General features: G+C 27.8%; 5 protein-coding genes and 1 non-coding gene across 6 annotated transcripts; 3 read left to right on the top strand and 3 right to left on the bottom strand.

The window, feature by feature from the left end:
• Positions 1-930: 930 nt before the first annotated feature.
• On the bottom strand, positions 931-2,766 carry LOC141529504 (uncharacterized). Its single transcript, XM_074246052.1, has 2 exons — positions 2,220-2,766; positions 931-1,972 (listed from the first exon to the last, which is right to left on the bottom strand). The coding sequence occupies exons 1-2, from the start codon at positions 2,316-2,318 to the stop codon at positions 1,208-1,210; spliced, it is 864 nt and encodes a 287-aa protein (XP_074102153.1). The 5' UTR covers positions 2,319-2,766; the 3' UTR covers positions 931-1,207.
• Positions 2,767-3,205: 439 nt separating this feature from the next.
• On the top strand, positions 3,206-5,328 carry Med4 (mediator complex subunit 4). Its single transcript, XM_074245861.1, has 4 exons — positions 3,206-3,393; positions 3,783-4,189; positions 4,257-4,391; positions 5,035-5,328. Exons 1-4 carry the CDS (start codon positions 3,326-3,328, stop codon positions 5,214-5,216), a joined length of 792 nt encoding a protein of 263 aa, XP_074101962.1. The 5' UTR covers positions 3,206-3,325; the 3' UTR covers positions 5,217-5,328.
• On the bottom strand, positions 5,322-8,232 carry LOC141529356 (germinal-center associated nuclear protein). Its single transcript, XM_074245860.1, has 6 exons — positions 7,896-8,232; positions 7,040-7,234; positions 6,806-6,967; positions 5,878-6,123; positions 5,663-5,803; positions 5,322-5,594 (listed from the first exon to the last, which is right to left on the bottom strand). Exons 1-6 carry the CDS (start codon positions 7,961-7,963, stop codon positions 5,342-5,344), a joined length of 1,065 nt encoding a protein of 354 aa, XP_074101961.1. The 5' UTR covers positions 7,964-8,232; the 3' UTR covers positions 5,322-5,341.
• A 54-nt stretch (positions 8,233-8,286) lies between these two features.
• On the top strand, positions 8,287-9,695 carry Aph-1 (gamma-secretase subunit Aph-1). Its single transcript, XM_074246007.1, has 2 exons — positions 8,287-8,724; positions 9,167-9,695. The coding sequence occupies exons 1-2, from the start codon at positions 8,492-8,494 to the stop codon at positions 9,657-9,659; spliced, it is 726 nt and encodes a 241-aa protein (XP_074102108.1). The 5' UTR covers positions 8,287-8,491; the 3' UTR covers positions 9,660-9,695.
• A 1,239-nt stretch (positions 9,696-10,934) lies between these two features.
• Positions 10,935-11,058, top strand: LOC141530277 (U5 spliceosomal RNA). Its single transcript, XR_012479737.1, has one exon. It is a non-coding gene; the product is annotated as a U5 spliceosomal RNA (small nuclear RNA).
• A 558-nt stretch (positions 11,059-11,616) lies between these two features.
• Med17 (mediator complex subunit 17) lies at positions 11,617-16,088 on the bottom strand. Its single transcript, XM_074245883.1, has 5 exons — positions 15,564-16,088; positions 14,657-14,851; positions 14,253-14,569; positions 12,561-13,633; positions 11,617-12,493 (listed from the first exon to the last, which is right to left on the bottom strand). Exons 1-5 carry the CDS (start codon positions 15,650-15,652, stop codon positions 12,128-12,130), a joined length of 2,040 nt encoding a protein of 679 aa, XP_074101984.1. The 5' UTR covers positions 15,653-16,088; the 3' UTR covers positions 11,617-12,127.
• Positions 16,089-17,240: the final 1,152 nt, after the last annotated feature.

The following is a 17,240-nucleotide window of genomic DNA, read 5'->3' as shown; positions in this document are numbered from 1 at the left end:
ATTTTTTTTGCTAATTCGATTGTTCGTCGTTTGTTCTTTAGTGTTTGATTAAATTTAGCGTTTTTTCGATAATTGTTTTTTTTAAATAATTATTTAAAATCCCATCTGAACCTGGCTCTTAAAATTCAACTATTTAAACTTTTTTTTTTTTTATCTATTTTGATGAATTCTTGTTTGTTCGATTAAAAAAAACGTTTGTTCGATCGTATTTTTTTTTATAATCAATTTTTTAATATCATTACACCCACGCTCCTTTGCACATGTTCAAATAAATATTGCTGCGCATGCGCGAACATTGGATAAATTTACTCGGATTGTTGAATATGTAATACAACATAATAAATAATAATAATAATAATAATAATAATAATAATAAGCGTGTAGAACAATGTTCTTTTTATTACATCAAAAACTAAACGATGAAGAAGAGTTAATAACATCTATGACGGAACTTCAAGGTGCTAAATTTAATCAAACATTAAAGAACAAACGACGAACAATCGAATTAGCAAAAAAAATTTGCAAAAAGTTGACTTTCCCCCGCCAACTTAAGGGAGCTTTCATGTCCTCTATGGAGGGTAGAGGTAAGGAGAACCATCTCTATATATCAAAGTGTCCACGGAAAACAGCAAATTAAGATGACGCCACTGTAGCAAGTGGAAAGTATTTAAAAATAGCGCCACAAATAATTAGAGTAGGATACTAGATTAAAAAAGGAAAGAAAGACTTCCTCTTTGTAACCGCGCTTTTTACAAAAATGTTCATTATTTACATTAAAATCAATCAGGAATAAAATAAAATTAATAATTAATTCAAATAAACCAATTTGTTACCCAAAAGCCCTGTCGATAAAGAAAAATGGAAACGTATTTGATAAAATTCAACGAAAAAATTTCTGAATCCATTTGAATGATTTTTTTAAATCAGGGATTTTATAACAAGATAAAAGTTATTTATTGATTAATTTTTTAACATTATATAACATATAGTATAACATTTTTTCTTTAAAAATAAGTCGTACATTCAAGAAATTAATTTTGCATTTTTTCTATTCATTTTTGTTTTCGTTTTTGCTGCGTCGTAGCGCTTATTTTCTGATTTCGCTAAAAAATGCGCTCGCATTACAATATAAATGTCAATAATCTTAACAGTTAATTCTTTTTCATGAATAAAGCACCCAACTTTTATCAAGTACTCTTTTTTAAGTTCATCTGATATTTGAGTAATGGTTTCTAGGTTTGTCAAATTTTTGCTTACAGCTCTTAAAACACACTTCTCTAATTATACCATATAAATCCATTTTCAGAATTACATCGTTTTTATGTAATCGTTGGCCATCTCTTGGATTCATATGAATATTTTGTAAGCAATCTGAACACTTCACAATTTTTTGCAATTTGCGACTTATGTAACCCGCAATGTATGATTGCACGGCATCACTGGTTACTGCCTCATTATAATCATGATCTTCATCAATTGAAGAATTTTCCACTTGCGGTTCAGAATTCTCGGTTGGCTGAGAAGTGACTTCAGGTTCTTTATCATTTTGTTGATCAGTATGAGTTTCTTCATTCAACTGCACTATGTCTAAATCGTGTTTACTTTGTGTAATCATATCCATAACTCTATCAGAGACTCTCTGATCAGCTAATAGTTCTTGTTGTTTAGATTTATCTTCATGTTTTAATTTTTCTTCAGATTTATTATGGTTAGAACTCGGTTTTTGTAGTTGATTTATAACATTTCCTTCAACGTCATGTATGGCTACAGAGAGAAACTGATGTTCGACCGTTGGCAGAGCTGTATCTCGTAATGTTTTTTTACCTGTTGGAAAAATCGTGATCTCCCCGTTAATGTTGAACGTTTCGTACATTTTTATGTCCTCCTCTTTAAAATGTAAATGACAAATATAGTCAGTTGTTTTCATTGTAGTGCCTAAAGCTGTATTCCATTTATTCAATTTTTCCAGAGTCTAGAAGTTGATATAAACAAAAAATATTAATTGCCTAAATTATTAAGTATTATTAGGAACATGTTACATTTTTTTAATATTTTTCATCCATCAATAATAATAATGTCAATATTTTCCAAAAAACATTAAGACTTTAATTTTTTTAATCAACTTTTTGTATAATTTTCTTTTATTATAAAAATTAAAAAGTTATTTAACTGTTTACTTCGCTATTGTTAAATAATTAATAAAAATTTATTATACATACTGTTGGGCGAAAAAATGATAGAGGTTGAGATATATCAATTCCGTTATTTTTTAATTTACGTCCACTTGAACAACTTTTCACTGAGCAAAGCTTTCCCATTATTATTACACTTATTTTATTAAAATTAACAACAATGAAATTACAAAAAAAAAAAAATGTACCTATAAAAATTTTAAAACAATCAAATCGCTATCTGTATTATTTTAGCAGTTTTATAGGTTATATTTACTTAATTACATTCAACTACGTAAGTAGTTTAGGTTTTAAATATTGCATTTCTCCTCGCTACAAAAGTCACAAAAAATATTAAATTATTACGTCCTTTTGCTACACTAGAGCCACTTTGGCAATTTTTTGAATCATAATTTGCTGTTTACTGGTGGACACTTTTTCAACTGATTCCCCATACTAGATGGTCCTCCTTACCTCTACCCTCCATAATGTCCTCGCTACTGGCGCAATTATCAACTTCCTATTGATTTAAATCAAGGTAGCCAAAGAATCAGCTTCGGCTATTTTCGGCTTATTCGTCCTGCGAGTCTTCGTGTGACATGTTAATACAGTAACCTACATTTACAACAATAAAGTTAGCTGACGTTTTGAATTTTTTTATTTATTAAATTGGAACTAAAAAATATTTTTAAAAAATTGCACTTATAGTTTTTCAAGTTTTTTAATAATGGAAATTTTTTTCAATTTTTTTGTAATGAATTTTCCAATAAAAAAAAATTCTTAAAATTTTTAGATGTCGGCTAACTTAATTTTCATGATACTGAAGTTGACAGATATAAAAATTTTTTTAAATATTTATAGCAATTAAATTATGATAAAAAAAAATTAATAAAAATTACAAGTGAAAATTTTTAGAAGCTTTTTTTAATTGTAAATGATTTATTAAAAAAATTTTTTAAATTAACAGCTGATTGCTAACTTCAGTATTATGCATTTTCAATGTTGGTAATGGTAAATTTGTGATAATGATCGCTAATAGGTTGTGTTTAGCTTGTGTTGTGAGTTTATAATGTAAAAAAATAATTTTTAGTGTTATTATTCATTATTGTAATTATAATTATTAATTAAATTATTTTATATTTACCCGAGTCATTATGACTACCAATAAAAGCACTCGTCAAATTTTATTGTCGCTGATTGATGACATGGAGCTAATTGCCAAGTAAGTAAATATAATCCAATTTATTTTGGTTATAAATATAACACTGAAGTTGACAGATATTACAAATTTTTTTAAAATTTTGTAGCAAATAAATTATTTAAAAAAAATTTAATTAAAAAGTTTCACATGTGAAAATTAATAAAAATTATAAGTGTAAATTTTTAGAAGCATTTTTTATTGTAATTGATTTGTTAAAAAAATTTTTAAAATTGACTGCTGGCCGCTAACTTCAGCATTTTGAAAATTAATAAAAATTACAAATGAAAATTTTTAGAAGCAATTTTTTATTGTAATTAATTTGTTTAAAAAATTTTTTAAATTGACAACTGACCGCTAACTTCAGTATTATTTATAAATAAAATTATGTATTAAAATTTACTTGTTTTCAGGGAGATGATTGAGAACACAATAGCTCAGAAGCATCTTAAATTATCAGGGACAGAATACGGTCAGCTGGTGCAATTGTTGGTCGCTAAAAACAATGATTTGAAGTCAATGCTCAAGCAGGCTGCTGAGCAAGAAAAAATAAATATTAAAATGGAAGCTCTCAAAGCTGAGGTCGACAAACAGGACCAAGATATTCAGCAGCTGCAGCGTCAACTGAAGGAAGCTGAACAAATTTTGGCGACAGCTATTTATCAAGCCAAGCAGAAACTCGAGTCAATTGCGCAGGCTAATAAAAAGCCAGTACCTTCTGAGGAGCTTATTAAATTTGCTCATAGAATCAGTGCTTCAAATGCTGTTTGCGCCCCTTTGACTTGGCAACAAGGTGATCCCAGGCGGCCGTATCCAACTGGTAAATAAAACTTATGTTTTTATCTGAGTTTTTAAGTGGCAATTAATTATTTTTATATTTTTAACAGACATCGAAATGAGACTGGGATACCTAGGACGTCTTAGCGATTTACCTCTCAATGGTTCATTACTCGGATCTCATTCAGGAATGCCGGCTGACTTACACAGAGCTGGTGCAGGCAGTGGTACTGGAAGTCACCCAGGTTATTATCTATATTATTCAGAGAATAAGCAAAATTTTGTGGCCAGTGTATTTATATGATAAAATGGGCTTTGATGGTTAAATTTGGCATCGTTGGCAAAGTCTTGACCTAGAGTTGTGCCTTTTCATAGTTTTATATCATTCTCACCAATAGTCAATTTATGATGATAAGTATTTAGGCTGCATTCGAAAATGCTCTATCTCTAGATACATAATTAAAAAATGACCTTGTATTTCGTGAACTATTGACATTTTTAAAGATGTCAGCTCATCCCGATGTTACACTCATCAAGACCTTTCATTTAAGTACCCACATCATTTTTTCATATATTTATATATATTATATATATATGTATATATGAAAAATATATCAAAAATGCATGTGGGTACTCAAATGAAAGCTCTTGATGAGTGTAACATCAGGATGAGCTTATATCTTTAAAAACGTCAATAATTAAAAAAGTACAGTGCAATTTAACAAAAGTTATTATTTAATAAAGCAAAATTTTGTTTATTTACAGTTTACAAATTTCGGCAGTCACATAGTGACTCCAAGTTTGCTAGTATATTTCATAAATATTATTTATAATGCTTTTTTTTTTTTTTTTCTTCAATCGCTTACTTGGAAAATTTTTTGATAATAGAACCACCTGCGTCTTTAGCAAATCAATTTGCCTGGCACCCGTCCGGAGAATCAATGAATATTACAATGAGTGGAGGTGCTGGACAAGGAAGTGTGCCGATCAATACTCACAAACAGGAAAATGAAGACGTTGAAGTTATGTCGACCGACTCATCCAGCAGTTCTTCCAGTGATTCACAGTAAATTTACGCCTCAAATTTCTATTATCACTTAATTATTTTTCTAAACGCTTTTTCATGTATATAGTTTTTTTTTTTTACAATAAAAATCGTACAAGTTTTTTGATACAAAATAACATTTATTTCTTTTTACTCAAAAATAATATCTGGTAAAAGCTCATCAAGGTGAGTTTCATTGAATAATCTCTCTGGAGTTGTTAATGGTGTATCACTTAACCAATTTTTAAAATGAATATTTTTATCATCTACTTGTAAACCCAAAAGTTTACAATCCGCTGTTATTTTTTTAACATCGTTGTAAAGTAGAATTTCTTTGAATTTTTCAATCGGATAAACGAGATTCTTGCTCTGGTATCCAGCGCTCATTATTTGCACAGCATCCCTACATTAAAAAAAATTTGATTGAATCAATTTCATATTATAATTATCAACCAAATTAATAATAATTACCTTCTAATAGAGCTGAGATTATTTGAAATAGCCATTGCAAATAAAGGAGACAGTTGAAATACTTTGCGACATACTTGTACATAATTTTTTAAATACCATGCAAGAGATATCTGCAATGCTTGCTGAACAACTGATGACTTTCTGTAATTATAATTTTCATTTATTCCATTGAGAGAAAATTGTATTTTATAAAAATTAATCGACATCAATTATACCTGAAAGGACTAGGAAGAGACAATCCTCGTGAAAGAGCCGATCGTTCACCCAAAAAAAGGAGAAGATACACTGCTTCAATATTACATCTGTGCTTGAATTGTTCATTTGCATCTTTTCCGTCATCAATCTCAGCACCGTTTGCATAATCAGTGTCATCGTACAGTACAAGCAACTGCTTTACGCACTCTAATAAATGCTGATTATTGAATTTTGGAACAAATTCACTTAAAGGTCTTTCGCGCATCCTGAAAACATAATATTAAAAATAGAAGTTATAATACTTAGTTATGATACTGAATTTAGCAGACATCTAACAATTTTAAAAATTTTTATAACATTTAAATTATAATGATAAATATTTAGCAAAACAATTCGGTAAATATTTACAATTAATTTTCATTTTTTTGAACGAAATTTCTATTTGAATTTATTGATGAATTTTTTTTTAATCCATAAAAAAAAGAACAATTTAAAAAAAAAAATTGATTATCATAATTTTAAAAAATTTTCAAAAAAATATATAAATTTTTTATAAAATTGTGAATTCAACTTTTTTTTTTTCAATTGTTCATTTTTTATGTACTTATCAAAAAAGATAAAATAGAAATTTTATCCAAAAACATGAGCCAAAATTTTTTCCAACTTTTGAAGGCAAAAAAGCTATCGAAATCTTTTTTTTTTCTTTCATATTTTTTATCATAAATGCGCTGTAAAAACAAGCAGAATCAAAAAAAATTTTGAAAATGTTAATTTTTCAACTAATTATGACCCAAAATAGGGTTGACTCCACTTGTAAACAATTACCAAAAATTCTACAGTGCGAATTTTTAAAAATATTTTTTTATGATTGATTTGTTGTAAAAACTTAAATAATTTTTAGATGTCTGCCAATTTCAATATTATAAATAATTAATTAATTTTAAGTACTTTTCACCAGCGTAGATATGAAATTTAACGATTGGTTCTAAGATTCTGATACACCATCGTGCATCTAATCTTTGAATAATCATATCCTGTCTAATTGCTCTTGTTCGATCGAAGGCAAACTCATAAATTAACGACCAATCGACGTCTTTTCGTAACAAAACTCTGTAAAAAATAAATTTAATTCATAAAAATCATCTCATGAGTACTTAATGAGGAATAAATTTTTAAACATACTTTTTGAACAAGTACTGGATGGTAAGTACAAGTACTGGTCCTGGTCGTAATTCACTGGGTTCATCAGCAAATGATTTTCCGGCACTGGACCTTTGATAACACTTGATTACTTTCGCGGGGTCTGCTTTTCTATTTTTGCTATTCCCAGTTTTGTCATCAATCTCCAAAATACTCAACAATCCTTCTCTTTCTCTCCTGAAAAATGTAAACAATTAATAAATAATTCGTACCATGCTATAGAGTGTGAATTTAGCATGACATTAAATTTAGCTGTCACTTCACAATTGTTTTAATTTTCTTTAACAAATAAATTATAGCAAAAAAAAATTATTAAAAAAATGGACTTGTAGAAATTTTAATAAATTAAAAATGCAATTTTTTAGAACAACTTTTTTTGTTAAAGAAAATTAAAAAATTGTTAAGTGACAGCTAACTTTAATGTCATAAACTCAGCCGACATCTGATAATTTTTTAATAATTTATAAACAATTTATTTGTTACAAAAGAAATAGTATAAAAAAATGCATATGGAAATTTTCACAAGTTTTTTCTATGCAATTTTTAAGATTTTTTTTTACAACCATTGAGTTAAAATTAATCTAAAAATTCTCAAAAATTAGCTGTCTGCTGAATTCAATGAGAATCAATTTAGCAGATAATAATTAATTTACAAATTTTTTTAACAAGTAAATTATGGCAAAAAAAAATTGACATCTAGAAATCTTAAAAAACTACAAATGCAATTTTTTTAAAATAATTTTTTGAAGCAAATTTATTTGATAAAAAAAATTAAAACATTATCAAGTGACAGCTAACTTTAATGTCATGCAAAGTGAAGATGTACAAAAATACTTACATGCGTAGTTCTTTTTCTGAACACATGGAAAAACATGAACCATCTACTTTCGTTGATTCAAAACTCATTTTTAATATAATTTAATAATTTTAATTATTTATTGCAATTAAAAAATAACGTAAACACATTTTGAGGTTATAATAAAATTTTATAAATTTGAGATCATGCAATTTATTGCAGTATGATTATAATCCTCCTTCTTATATTTTATTTTATATTAATTAAACTCTAGTATAATTATATTTGCTAGAAAATCTATGAAGACAGTCTTGAAAATAATTATATTTTTAAATCTACCTCTACCATTTTTTTTTTTCCGACTAGTTACGAATATGTCCGATTTGTAAACAATACTTTCATCAGTGTATACTATGTATACAACAAACTGATGTCAGTGAAAAGTTAAACAACTTATAAAAACAATTTATAATAATTAAATAATTTAAATAAATTATTTAAGACAATAATGTGATAATGATAATATAGTGATACTATTAATTATCAATAAGTATAAGACTAAATTAAATTATCTTGACATTTGTAAATATAAATATTTACTAAGACTTAACCTTACAAACTGACATAAAAGCATAACAATGACAGCATCAGATTTTTTCGGATGTGCTTTACTGGCTTTTGGGCCACCATTGGCAATGTTTGCAATAACAGTATCTTCGGAGCCAATAAGAATAATTATTCTGATTGCCAGTGCGTTTTTCTGGCTGATATCTTTGCTGTTTTCGTCGATACTCTGGTATGCAGTGGTCCCGCTCCAGAACTACCTGGCGTTCGGTCTGGTCTTTTCAGTTTTATTCCAAGAAGCCTTCAGGTAATTTTACATGATATTCAAGTTAACTGTCACTTGATGATTTTTTAATTTTATTTAACTAACAAGTGTATTCCAAAAAATTATTTTTAAAAAATTGCATTTTTTTTTTAAATTTCCCCATGTCTATTTTTTTTTCTTCATTTTTTTTTTATGAAAATTAACTTAGCAAGTAGTTGATAATTTTAAGAATTTTTGTAACAAATAAATTATAAAAAAAAAAAATTTATAAAAAAAATTGACATTTGAAAATTTTTAAAAACTACAAATACAATTTTTTAAAAATAATTTTTTATACTCAATTTAATTGTTAAAGAAAATTAAAACAATTGTAAAGTGACAGCTAAATTTAATGTCATTAAATTAATTCTCATTAATTTTACTCCAAATTTCACCTTTGACCCATATCAACCTAAATATTTAACACCATTGATTTTACTTACAGATATTTGTTATACTGGGTTCTGAGAAAAGCTGAAAAAGGATTGGAAAAAGTAACAACAGCTCACCTGGCAAATAGCAGACACGTTTTCGCGTACGTATGTGGTCTAGGTTTCGGTTTCATGAGCGGAGCCTTTGCACTGGTGAATGTTTTGGCCGATGCGGTTGGTCCTGGGACGATGGGTCTCAAACAAGGCTCTGAATATTTCTTCATAATGTCGGCTGCCACGACTCTTTGCTTCATTTTACTGCACACATTCTGGGGCGTGATATTTTTCTCAGCAGCTGATGAAAAAAAGTGGACACACATCGCCTGGGTTGTCTTGTCTCATTTATTCGTCTCCTGTATGACGCTGATAAACAGATACGAAGCGTATACTTATAGTCTGCTGTCTTCATACACAGTACTTATAATTACAATGGGACTGGCATTTAAAGTTGCTGGTGGTAAGATACAAAATATTTCCAAGTGCTTCACGTTCATCAAAAGAGATTAATAATTTAAATCAATTCATTTCAGTTATTGTATTTAAATAGCAGGATTTTGTAATACTTATTGTCCCTGATTATCAGTTTTTGAATCCAAGATAAAATCTTATCCAGGATAAAATTATTATTGCCACTATATTTATATATATGAAATATATAAATATATATTTCATCATTCGATAAAATTTTATCCTGGATTGAGAAACTGGTCCTAAATAAAATTTTCGTATTATTTTTTAAATGTATTATTTAATTAATAAAAATAATTAAAAAAAAAAAAAAAAAATAAAACAAAACAAACAGTCATTGAATTGTTCTGTAGTAATTAACACCATAGTGGTGGATGACAATAATCAACTGATTTATTTTTTTGTTGGTTTCTTCATTATATTGGAAAGTAATTTCTTCTCGGCTGTTGTTTTCGGTTTTGTCCCAGATGTTGCCGCTGCTACTCGTCTTTGTAAGGAAGAAGAAAGTAAGTTGGAACCAATTCGATACGATAGATTTTGAGAAATTAAAAAAAAAAAATTGGTGAAATCATATTACTTGAAGAGCTCAAAACTTCGGAATAGATCATTTCTCGAGCGTTTCGAACTCGTACATAGCGGGAAGTTTTCTAAATTCTTTTTACCTTGTGTATATATAAATCTCTTCATTTTTTTAACCGAATTTTCAATGTCATTAAATTTAGCGGTCACTTGATCATTTTTTAATTTTATTTAACATAAAAATTATTTATAAAAAATTGGATTTTTAATATTTTAAAATTTCTACATTTTAATTTTTTTTGCCATGATTTATTTGTTAAAAAATTTCTAAAACTTATTAAATATCTGCTAAATTAATTTTCATAAATTTTCAACTGGTTTCTCTGCTTTTTTACATTGCTTCTTATATTGTATATAACAATAAATTCTTCTCTAGTTATTGATATATTTCTTCTTTTACTTCTGGAGTTATTCCATCTTCAATTTTTCTTTGAAGTAATTCTGCAAATTTCAAAAGTGATTCTCTTTTAGCGTCTAATTTCTTTTCATTTACTTTTTTTATTTTTACTTGCTTTATCTTGAGCTCGTTTCTTAACAGATACAACATTTTTCGCTAATATTCCTTCGTTTCATTTTTCAATTGAATTCCCTTTACCAATTAAATCATTAAATTAATTAAATAAATTTCAATCATTTTCATAGGTAAACCAACAGGTGGCGCAAAGTAGTAACTTTAGTTCGTTTGAGTATACTTGATTCAGAGTTGTTAAAATCCTTTTTTTTAACTGATAATGGTCACTCTGGTTTCCCTTCAGAAACACGCATAAATCTTTCGCCTTTTACTAAAGATTTCCGTGGAGGGGAACATCTGATGAGTCTACATGATAATTTTTTGTAGTACCCGGCGTAAGCTTGGGTCATTAATTAATGCAAACATAATAGGTAGGAATCTCTCGATTAATATAATTTAATCGCTCGGAGATTTCTAATTCAGGGTAAAAAATTTTTATTCATTTTTTCTGAGTTAAAATTTCATTGGAGTAAATTCTAAAATGTTCTTGATAATCAGTAATATTTTTTAATTTTACGTAAAAAGTTTATAAATTTGAAGAATTAATCCAGAAATTCATTCAAATAAAACAAAAAATCATCAAATTTTTTTGTAAATCAACAAATTTGCATTTTCTTTAAATTGTAATTAAGAATCATTAATCTTTTTCAATGCTTGTTTATGCCTATTACCATTTTAATAACATTATTTATTCATTTAATTTCATTAAATATTTGCTAGTTTTTTAAAAGAAAAATTTGTAATATTTATAAAAAATGAAATAAGTATTCTGATTGGATAATTAAATAATATTATTTTAAAAATTTATTGATAAATTATTTTTATATACACTATACATAATTGGATTGATTAAATAATGTTAAGTCTTTAGCAAGAAGGACATAGCTATAAGCTGTAGTTTAGTTTTGACATTTTTGATTTAAATTACATAAATAAATTTTATATAAAAAATCACATTTCATTAAAAAAATTCTTAATAAAACTAAAACCTCACTTTTCACGTTTAAATGTAAATTAATTTGAATTCATTTTTCTATTAAATAACAATAATAAATATTATAAAAGTATTATTTGTCATCATTCAAAAATTTATTTTTATTGATTAAAATTCTTAAATCACTGTCACTAAAATGATTAAATATTCTATAAATAATAAAGGGATCGAGTAACTTTTAAATACTATTAAAAACAAACAATTTTTTCGTTTAAAAAATTTAATTTTTCTTTTCAAATTTCTTTCATAGCAGCCACTAATTATTGTTGAATATTTAAGTGTGTAAATATTGAATTATATTTCTACAACGTTCAAGATTTTGGAGATTTTAATAACTTAAAATTCATTTTACATGAAGAAAAAAATGAAATGACAAATTATTATAATTTTTCCAGAATTTTTATTTTTAAATAAAAATTCTTCTCAGTTTTGTGAACTCGTTAACGACGCCATAAGTAATTCCATTTTATTACAAAAATTTTTTCCCTCCATGTCCTTCCAACGGACTTCTTTGAAAGAACCACCAAGGTTTTCCCACTTTCGTTCACGCACCAGCTGTCCAGGAAAGAAGTCTTTTCGTGGAGAGTGGGCTATTGAAACTTGCACGCCACTCTGTGGTTCGCATCTGACGGCAATCATGCGATCACCGATCGGCGATGCGAGTATGCAGCTGCTAGCATTGCCCAGCGGTTCAACAGCTCCCAGCCCTAGGTGCGAGCTGTTAGCTAAAAATTGCCAGCCCATACATTTCGCTAAATTTTGTACTGCCGTAATTTGATGTTGATGAATCTGTAAATAATCAAGCGTAAGCTAAATGTTATAAAATTAAATATAAAAAAATAAAAATTCAAATTACTTGACAAAATATAAGATCTCTAAGTTCTTGCGGCTCATAGCTCATGTTCATAACTCTTCCATCCCTGCATACACACTTTAATGACTTTTCTCCTACATGAACTACCAAAGACGTCCGACAAACAGTGTCGTATGAATTGGTCCAAATATTTATTTTAACACAAGACTGAGTTGGAGAATTAAGAGCATTCCAATGTGAAACAATCAACGGGTCTTTAACTTCTTTAGCAATTGTATCCAGGACGTACTCAGTACGCACTCTCATGAAGAAATGCTGTGCCTGCTGGATGATTTGCTCAAGAATAGTCTGGCTCTTGGTCATCTCCAGTAATTCATAGCGATCAGCAGCGGTTGGTCCAGCGATACGCCGACGTTTACTGGGCCCTAGCGGCCCGGAAGACGGATGAGGAAACGGATGATGAGTATTTTTATGATGAACTTCTCGCAATAATTGATGCAGCGAATGCTCGAGTACGTGATCATGCTCTGCATTGTGTACTGGTGGTGGCGACGAGGATGCAGGTTTTTTTTCATTCCCGGTTCCATGACACAGTCCGATTATTAACTGTATTCCAGGAAGTACTGTTGCCATTATTTGGTTGCCGACAACCATATGAGGAATCGGCGCTCTGAGATGCACCGCTTCTCTAGCCAGCTGACTGAACAACTCTTTGCAAAATAATACGTTTTGAGCTGCCTCGAGTTTTTGTTGCCAGTGCATGTCAGCATTTGTGTTCGGTACAGTTGCAGTTAGTAAATTTATATTGGAGCTGCACAAATCTTCTTGGTCTTTTTGACAAAGAACTTTTATGTACGCTACGCCTTGGAGTTCACTGGGAATGGTAACTCGTAAGGAAGAACTTTTTGAGGATGACGACTGCGTCGACGTTGCGGGAGGAGCTATTGGTGAAGACACTGAAGGTACACTACTGGTTCCAGGTCCTCCTAAGGCAGTACTTGCAGCTGGTGAAGCAGATGGGTTCGGAGAGACTGGAGGACTACTCGATGGTACTTTTTCATCGTCTTCGGCTTTGGTTACCTCAAACATTCCGGTTTGAGTGTACTTTGATCCAGCTGTCAAAAGAGTAATCGTTAATTGTCATCAATAATTTTAAAAATAATTGAAAATTAGCAAGCTTGCAGTTTGTAACTGCAGTAAATGGTGAACTATAAATAAATAAAATTTTGCTTTATTAAATAATAAATTTGGTTAAATTGCACTGTACTTTCTTAATTATTGACGTTTTTAAAGATATAAGCTCATCCTGATGTTACACTCATCAAGAGCTTTCATTTAAGTACCCACATGCATTTTTGATATATTTTTCATATATACATATATATATATATAATATATATAAATATATGAAAAAATGATGTGGGTATTTAAATGAAAGGTCTTGATGAGTGTAACATCGGGATGAGCTTACATCTTTAAAAATGTCAATAGTTCACGAAATACAAGGTCATTTCTTAATTATGTATCTAGAGATATTTTTCGAATGCAGCCAAAATACTTATTATAATAAATTGACTATTGGTAAGAATGGTATGAAACTATTAAAAGGCACAACTCCAGGTCAAGCCTTTTCCAACGATAATAATTTTAACCATAAAAACCCATTTTATCATATAAATATTTTTGCCACAAAATTTTGCTTATTCTCTTAATAATATAGATTAATATAATTACCCGTTCGATAACTCAGATCACCGATTATAGAGTTAGATACTTTTTTCAGTCGCCAATTTTGTCTTAGCCTCAATAATTCAATATGAAAATCGGGCGTCGACCTGTTTCTTGCAAGTTCATTTTGACTATTTCGCAATCTCTCGACTCCAGTTAGCAATACGTTCGCAGCACCAGCCAGCGCTTTTTTCCTGGCGTAAACTTGTACCATAGGCTTCACCTCTGGAGGATCTTGAGGCACTGGATCAAGTACTAGATACCGCTTTTCTTTCGCTATTGCCAAAACGTCGGCAAAAACACATACTTCAGTCAAGGCATTTCTGTTTTATTGATAAACATTCACACTGTTAGTGAAGAATAGTTGACATCTTTGAGAATGATTCATTAAATTGGATTAATAATTTTACCTCAATTTCGATCTTACGCTATCCCATGGCCAGAGGGAATTTTGCTGCGCGAAAGAATCTTTGGAATCTTGCTTATCAGACTTTTCTCCATTTTCTACTTTATCAGTACTAGTATCGTCGCTTCCTGATGTACTCGTCTTGCTGAAATCTATTCTCTGGGCGATTTTCGCCAAGTTTTCCGAAAGAGTGAGTGGCCTAGAGTATAAATATTTTTATGACATTAAAGTTAGTTGTCACTTGACAATTTTTTAATTTTTTTTAACAAATAAAATTGCTCCAAAAAATTATTTTAAAAAAATTGCATTTGTAGTTTTTTTAAATTTCTAAATGTCAATTTTTTTTATGAATTTTTTTTTTCTGTAATTTATTTGTTACAAAAATTCTTAATATTATTATCGACTATCATCTAAGTTAATGACATTAAATTTAGATGAGAATTAATTTTGCAGCAATTTATCAATTTTTAGAATTTTTTAACAAATAAATTATGGCAAAAATAAATGAGAAAAAAAAAATTGACATTTAGAAATTTTAAAAAATTATAAATGCAATTTTTTAAAAATAGTTTTTCAGAAAAGATTTATTTGTTAAATATAATAAAAAAATTATCAAGTGGTTGCTAACTTTAATGTCATTAAACTAAGCTGTCATTTTACAATTGTTTTAATTTTTTTTTAACAAATAAAATATAGCAAAAAAAAATTATTAAAAAAATAGACTTGTAGAAATTTTAATAAATTAAAAATACAATTTTTTTTAAATAAATTTTTAGAACAAATTTTTTTGTTAAAGAAAATAAAAAAATTGTCAAGTGACAGCTAACTTTAATGTCATGCTAATTTTCATAAAATTTTTTAGAGTCATTAAAATTACAATTTTATGAAATTTATTTAAATAGTAAACTTACGCTTGATATATCTCTTGACCATCATAAGTTATTTCTTGAATTTGATTTTCAATCGGCGCTTCCACCGAAATATTTACAGAAAAAGCCATTGTGCTATTATTATAATTTTTTTATTTATTTATTATATTAGAAGTATTTTTTTCCAAAAAACTATAACGGTGTAAAATAAAAAAAATAAAAAACACCGTTATATATTGATAATGATCTACATTATATTTAAATTAAAATGACAAAAATTTTATCTTTTTTATTTGATCTCCAAGCCACTGTCAGTGAACTCCAGCCCGGAAGACGTGTCAAAAATTTTCTCCGGCATTAAGAACTCGTCTCCCTGAATCACATAAGGTTATACCTACTGCTAACTGCTGCAATTCCAACATTCTAAGTCGACTGTTGCGTATCGATTAAAAACAGCCGCGTACTTACGAATATAAATTCAATTGATTCCAATGATTAGAAATAAAAAGAAGAAATAATTATAAAGGTTAACCATAAAAAATTTTAATGACATTAAAATTAGCTGTCACTTGACATTTTTTAAATTTTTTTTAACAAAAAAGTTTGTTCTAAAAAATATGACATTAAATTTAGCTGTTACTTCATAATTGTTTTAATTTTTTTTTAACAAATAAATTATAGCAAAAAAAAATTATTGAAAAAAATAGACTTGTAGAAATTTTAATAAATGAAAAATGCAATTTTTAAAAAATTATTTTTTAAGAACAAATTTTTTTGTTAAAGAAAATTAAAAAATTGTCAAGTGACAGCTAACTTTGATGTCATCTAAAAAAATTATCTTTAAAAAATTGCATTTTTAGTTTTTTAAAATTTCTAAATGTCAATTTTAAAAAAAATTTTTTTTTGCCATAATTTATTTGTTACAAAAATTCTTAAAATTATCAACTATCTGCTAAGTTAATTTTCATAAAATTTAATTTTTGTAAATGATAGTTCAGATCATTATGAAAAAATTTTCCAATAAAATACAAAAATAAACTTTCAACGAATGTCTTAAATATTTTATTTAAATATAAAGACAAAATTATTTTCTAAATCAGTGATCACAAAAAGTATGTTTATGAATTAAATTTTTAAAACCATTGTTTGTGAAATAGCCGATAAATTCCTTCACCCAAAGTTAAGGTAAATTTTCATTTAAAAATATAAAAATTGGATATTTATTAATTTTATCTAATAATTTTTTTCTAGCGAGCGCTTGATGAAACAAGTTACTAATTATATCAGCAAATTGAGGAAACTTTGAAGCATAATTGTCTTGCAAATTTAAAACCTTAAAAACTTGAGGATTATTTCAGAAATTTATTCGCCGGTTCAAGCTACCTTTTAGGTAGTTTTGGCATCTGTAACGTGATATCTTTTTAGTTGTAATTTAATTAATCAAAAAAATCAAAAATTTTCAGACGTCTGCTCACTTCAATGTCATTTTTTTAATTGAAAAAATTATTACAAACAAATTAAAAAAATTGTTGTAATACTGAAGTTAGCCATCAGCTGTCAATATTAAAAATTTTTTTAACATATCAATTACAATAAAAAAAGTGCTTCTAAAAATATTCACTTGTAATTTTTATTAATTTTTACATGTGGAACTTTTTAATTAATTTTTTTATATTAATTCAATTGCTATAAAATTCAAAAAAAATTTTTAATAGTTGT

Source organism: Cotesia typhae, unplaced genomic scaffold, assembly GCF_013202065.1.
Source record: "Cotesia typhae breed Kobodo isofemale line unplaced genomic scaffold, CoteBio_Ctyphae contig_48, whole genome shotgun sequence".
NCBI classification, from domain to species: domain Eukaryota; kingdom Metazoa; phylum Arthropoda; class Insecta; order Hymenoptera; family Braconidae; genus Cotesia; species Cotesia typhae.
Note: the sequence above shows the minus strand (reverse complement) of the source record. Positions and strands in the feature narration are given on the sequence as shown.